A 5,325-nucleotide genomic window follows, 5' to 3' on the forward strand; every position below is an offset into this window, starting at 1 on the left:
CCATTCGAATTGTATTTATTTAATTACACTGTTATGCAAATAAGTTAGGTCCATATAAACTACATTCTGTTGTATGTACAACCTATGGCATTAGAAAGCTGATTGAGCCAGCCAGTGTAAGTGTCCGCCCCATCCTCTGGAACGCGCATCTTCAGACACTTTCTCTGTCCATCAGCTGGTTCTAGAACAGGACCATCACTTCCTTCATCCCCAGAGTAGACTGGAAGAGGAGAGGGAGGAAACGGAAGTCAGATTTGCAGCATGTACTTCCTTTTAAATGGATATTTGGAAAACAAAAATCTGTAGGAACAGCCCTATAAATGTATAGAATAAACGCTAGCCCCAAAACACTGAAATAATGCCACCTTTAAAATAAAATTTAAGCCTATGGAGCATGAACATGTGCTCAGAGAAATAAGCATTTGTAAGCTTTGTATTAGAGCAAACACATGCTTCTGGTATCTATGTACATAACATTCTGGTAAGAATTGCGTGTAAGAATTGCGTGTAAGAATTGCGTGTAAGAACTGCGTGTAAGAACTGCGTGTAAGAACTGCGTGTAAGAACTGCGTGTAAGTGTACTCTGCAGAGACACAGTCAAGCAGGTCTCAAACTGCTAGTGAAGCTAAACATGGAAACACTGTCCAAACAACAAACAACTCCAACAAGTCAGTTCTTGAGACAACAGAGTTTACTGAAATTCTAACATAATCTTGACACTTTTTTCCATATTTTCTACTGTTAGAAGTCGCTCCCTTGAATCACTGCATCTTAAAAACGGGATTTCTACACATTGTAACTCTGTGAATGCTAGAAGAGTTAATACGTGACTTTGCAAACCATACAGTTTATCAATTCTCTGTCCCAGTAATACCTGGTTCTTTATATTAACCGAATTTATTTCAAGAAAAACAGAAGCGTCATCCCTTCTTCAGAGCTTTAATTATTTTGACACAAGGGAGCCCTCAAATAAAACTCGCATACCACAAGAATTCAAGTATTACTAATGCTATGATATTGCAGCATTAATAAACACCCCTACAGAAGAGGCAACATGAGCAAATGCACTTGCTTCAGGACAATGACTAATACTGAAGGACAGAGCCATTTATTTCATGCAGCCTTTACACAGTGTTGCTACCATATCTTCAAAGACAAAGGAAGACTGGGTTTTGGTTTAAATTCATGATAGGGAGCTGAGAAGTGCAGGAACTTGCATAAACTATCCCTACAACAGATTAGAGGGGCAGCTTCCACTGAAAAGGTACAGAAAGTCCCATATATTAAAAGCCATGGAAGAGTAAGAGAAAGGCCCTCCCAAGAACCTGTGTTTGCTTGCCTTCTCATTTGAATTTCTAAAGAAACAAAGAGCCTCAAGCAGCTATGCTTTCACCCTAAATAATAAAAAAATCCAACAAAATGGGTGAAAGCAACCTTCCCAACTGTTGCTGTCCAGAGATAATATTCGAACAGTGACTACCTGCACTGGATTTGCATGTACATTTGGAACAGATACATACCTCCAGATGGTGGGCTCAGGCATTCCAGGATCTGCACCTCTCTTAAAACCTGAAGTGAAACATACATTACATACATATATGTAAAAATATGTATGTGCAGATGCCAACGTACTTAAATCACTATCAAATTATTCCAGCCCATTAAGCTGCAATAAAAAAGAAAACCCACTGAGAACTGCAATTTATGAAGTTGTGCACAAACATGAATAAAAATTGCACGTTCTAATTAGGGTTAGAAAACAGAGAAAATAAGTATGTGTGTAAAGTTTTATAGTTTTCCTTTAATTCTTACCTGCATCTTTATCTGATTTAAAATTCAGGGTCAACTAGCTATGTGGGACAGAGGAAGTTATCAAGAGATACACACAAACACAGATTTTAAATGTTGTTCAGAAAGCAACCTAGTACCACTACTGGCACCTGTAAGTGGTACGAGTTGAGTCCTAACAGGCAATGTTCTTCAGTAACACCTGATACAGAACTTACAAGTAATATTTCAGTAACAGTTCACTCAATGTGGAATGACAGAATTCTAAATGCTGAATCAAACCCTAAACTATTCTACTTTTACTGGCACTTTCTGAAAACCTAACTAGTTCTAAAGCCTGCAAAGAAGATGTTTGTGAATATACTCACGCCCAGGAAAATGAAAAGTTAATTATGAAGAGTTCATGCCCAGATAATAACTCAAATACCAATTGATCAAAACAAACTAGAGAAGCAGCTGAAGGTTCACTGTATGAAAGACCTTTGCCCACTGGTCTGCAATTTATGTCTTGAAGCAGAATAATACATTTCATGCACTGTTCAACATGCAGTCTCCTACACTTGCTACCTAGAAATGGATGTTATATGAAAAACATATTATTTCCCTTGTTTACAGAAAATGAATAATGTTGGCTTGCCTGAAACATAGGCCATGGAAAAACTTCCATCAACTTCATGGGCACTGGGTTAGCTCTTTGAAGATAACCTTATGTGATTTGAGACTATTAAACATACTGATCCTCTTTCTTTGGTTACCATGCTGTTCAGCAAAATAACTTTAAAATTCATCAAACTGTATTAGGAGTTGCACTCCATGTGTGTGAATGCGTCTGGCTTCCTCTCTTCCCAGTACTTTAAAATAAAAAAGCAGATTTAACAAAGCCTCACTGGTATAATTTACCTACACAACAAGGGCAGACACTTCAAAGCAAGTGTAAAAAAAACGCAGACCAGTTACTTATAATTGCACTTCCACACACCAAGCTCCCTCTTACACCCGTTGAGCATGCCATCCTGACCTGGAGACCCAGAAAACCTTTCAGAAAATGTTTGAAGCTAATTCTGAAAGTTTCCTTGCCTATGTTTAGTTTACTGTCTATTTCATATACACAAGGGTTAATTCACAAATTTACTTCCAACTAGTGACATCAAGAGCTGTGTAGCCTCTTGCACTTGTGATGCATCACATGTTCCCTCTCGGACTCGAACAAGAGGTTCTTCCAATTCTACCAGAATTCAAGTGCATGCCACCTCCAAAGAAAGTCAAGTAAAGGTGGCACCTGCACACCCCCCTCCCGTCTGCTTACACTTAAGAGCAGACAAATTCACAAGGCAATATAGATGTGGAATAGCACACTTATTTTCTGGAGGCATGAGGTTAAACTACTACAACTTAGCTACTCACTGCAACATAACTATACTAGGCACACTGACACTAGTACAACCATAAATACAATTATAACTTGAAGTTAACTTATTTCATTTCCTCTGGTGTCCCACAGAACAAAGAACGTCTTTACGATATTCACAGATACTGTCATAAAATTAAAAACAAAAACTCAGCAAGCACGAAACTAGGGTCACAAAACACTGCTGAAATTCCCGCCCAAAAGATACCGATTTAAAACAACTGATAAACTAAAAATGAAAATGCAACTTAAGTTTAAACTTAATACTGCCAATTCAGGGTTGGGGTTTTTTGTGTGTGTGTGTCTGAAGTGACCTCTTGTACTTGTTAAAGCATGAATGCAACATAAAGAGACCAACTTTTTCCTAATTGTTATCTACTACATGAAAAATCAAAGCCCTGCAAATCTGAAGGCCTGTATTCCCTTCAATTAAAACAACCTATCAGTTTGGACTGTTAACATACCAAGCTCCCAACCCTCCTTAATGTTTGCATTCAAGGCAGAGCACACCTGCCTAAGGTGTTTTTTCCAAAAGCCCAATGGTAAAAACAGATTAACGTCAGGAATCAGTCTTCCTGGGACTCCTTGTCATAAAAGAAGTGAACAGAAGTGCCAGGCCTGTTGCACACATTCGTATTTTAGGTGGGTCAGGTTCTTTAATGAGGACAGCTGATGGCACACAGCCCAAACTCGGCAGGTCAGTTACCATGTGGTAGTGATGCCTAGCCAGCCCCATGACAGGAGCAAGTGAAACACATCCTGGGCACCAGCCATGACATCAGGGCAACCACAGCAGTTCATGAACAGCACCCACACCATTTAGGGAAAGACTGTAACCTGCACCTAGCTGTAAATTCAACCTCAGCCACGAAGCTGAGGCGCTACGAAGCAGAACTCCGGACGCACACAGTTTCTCCTCACACACGGATCCCTACTGCAAGAAACACGCAGGCAAGCCTGCTGAAGCCCTCCGTCTCTAATGCATGGTATAATCGCTGCTTCGTTCGCTGTTAAGCTGCTCCGATGCATGCTCCGCCCGCTCCCCAGAGGGAGGTCCTCCCTTTACTGGGCATCATCCACCGGTAAGGGAAAAAGGCAGAAAAGCCCTTTTTAAAGACGAGGAAAAAAGAAAACAAAAAATCCCCAACTCACCACCCCGCCGTTCTGCCAAGGGCGAACTCTCACCCTACCTCGCCACACCCAAGCAGCCGCCGTAGCCTCAGCACTCCCCCCGCCGCACCCAAACGCGCATGCGCGGAGACAGGCCGCAGAGCCTAGGCCGCACCGGCTCACCTTTCCTACGCACGTGTCCTCTCTTTCCTCTCCTCCCTCCCGCCCCCCCACTACCGGACGGGCAGTAACGGCCCTGGCGGGATGGGAGTGGGGGGTGTGTGCGCCCCCGTCTCTCAGCCTCGCCAATGGCCACCACCTTCCCAGCCCCCCAAACCCCTCCTTCGGTGCCCCGTCCGGCACTGACCGAGATAGAGCACAACGGGGATGAAGCCCCAGCGGATGGCGAACTGCCCGCCCTTAAAGAGCTGCTGTAACCGCTGCTTGGCCTCTTTGCTAAGCTTCGGCATGCCGGCGATCACGGAGGAAGAAGAGCCCAACTGCCCTAGCAACTCTGCGCCAGCGCCGGTGGGCGGAACCCTATCGCGCCGCCGGTAGAGTGACGGGGACGAGACACCGCCTCGGCGGTAGTGGCAACGTCAGAGGGCGGTCTCGGTCTGCCCTGAGAAGGGCGAGAAAATGGCAGCCGTGGGTTCCGTTTTGCTTCTCGGCCGCCAGCACGCATGCGTGGTGCGAATTCTGGGACCGCATTCCGGAAGGGATTGTCCGGCGCCGCGGCGTCGGCCCCGCAAGGTTGGTGGGGGTGGGAGGGGGGGGGTGAGTGGGTGGCTGTCCGTCAGAATAGGGGTGTTTGTTCGAGGGTGAGAGAGTTACAAGGCTACGAGTCATCTCCATCTGCCTGTAGCCACTACGCTTATGTATTTGTGTTTCTTTCCTGGAGCTGTCAAGGTGTGCACAACTCTTTGCACACTGCCTCTGGAGGCTGGCGGGAATGCCTTTTGGTAAGTGCAAGGTAGAGGTGGAGTGATAAGGAAAGTATTTCTGGGTAAAATTGGAAT

The 5,325-nt window shown here is 44.2% G+C and overlaps 1 protein-coding gene across 1 annotated transcript; it reads right to left on the reverse strand.

Annotated features, from left to right (window-relative positions):
• TOMM7 (translocase of outer mitochondrial membrane 7) lies at nt 1–4,831 on the reverse strand. The gene is made up of 3 exons (XM_061347736.1): nt 4,674–4,831; nt 1,521–1,569; nt 1–220 (listed from the first exon to the last, which is right to left on the reverse strand). The coding sequence occupies exons 1-3, from the start codon at nt 4,774–4,776 to the stop codon at nt 205–207; spliced, it is 168 nt and encodes a 55-aa protein (XP_061203720.1). The 5' UTR covers nt 4,777–4,831; the 3' UTR covers nt 1–204.
• Nucleotides 4,832–5,325: the final 494 nt, after the last annotated feature.

The sequence above is a fragment of the Neopsephotus bourkii genome, unplaced genomic scaffold, assembly GCF_033783945.1.
Source record: "Neopsephotus bourkii isolate Nb327-2 ecotype Australia unplaced genomic scaffold, CSIRO-AGI_Nbou_v1 NB_323, whole genome shotgun sequence".
Lineage (NCBI taxonomy): Eukaryota > Metazoa > Chordata > Aves > Psittaciformes > Psittacidae > Neopsephotus > Neopsephotus bourkii.

What these genes read in the sequence shown, in the direction of transcription:
- TOMM7 (XM_061347736.1), bottom strand. Translation starts at nt 4,776, where the DNA reads ATGCCGAAGCTTAGCAAAGAGGCCAAGCAGCGGTTACAGCAGCTCTTT. An exon ending in CCCCGTTGTGCTCTATCTCG is followed by an intron (nt 1,570 to 4,673) that starts GTCAGTGCCGGA and finishes GTTTCACTTCAG; the next exon opens with GTTTTAAGAGAGGTGCAGAT.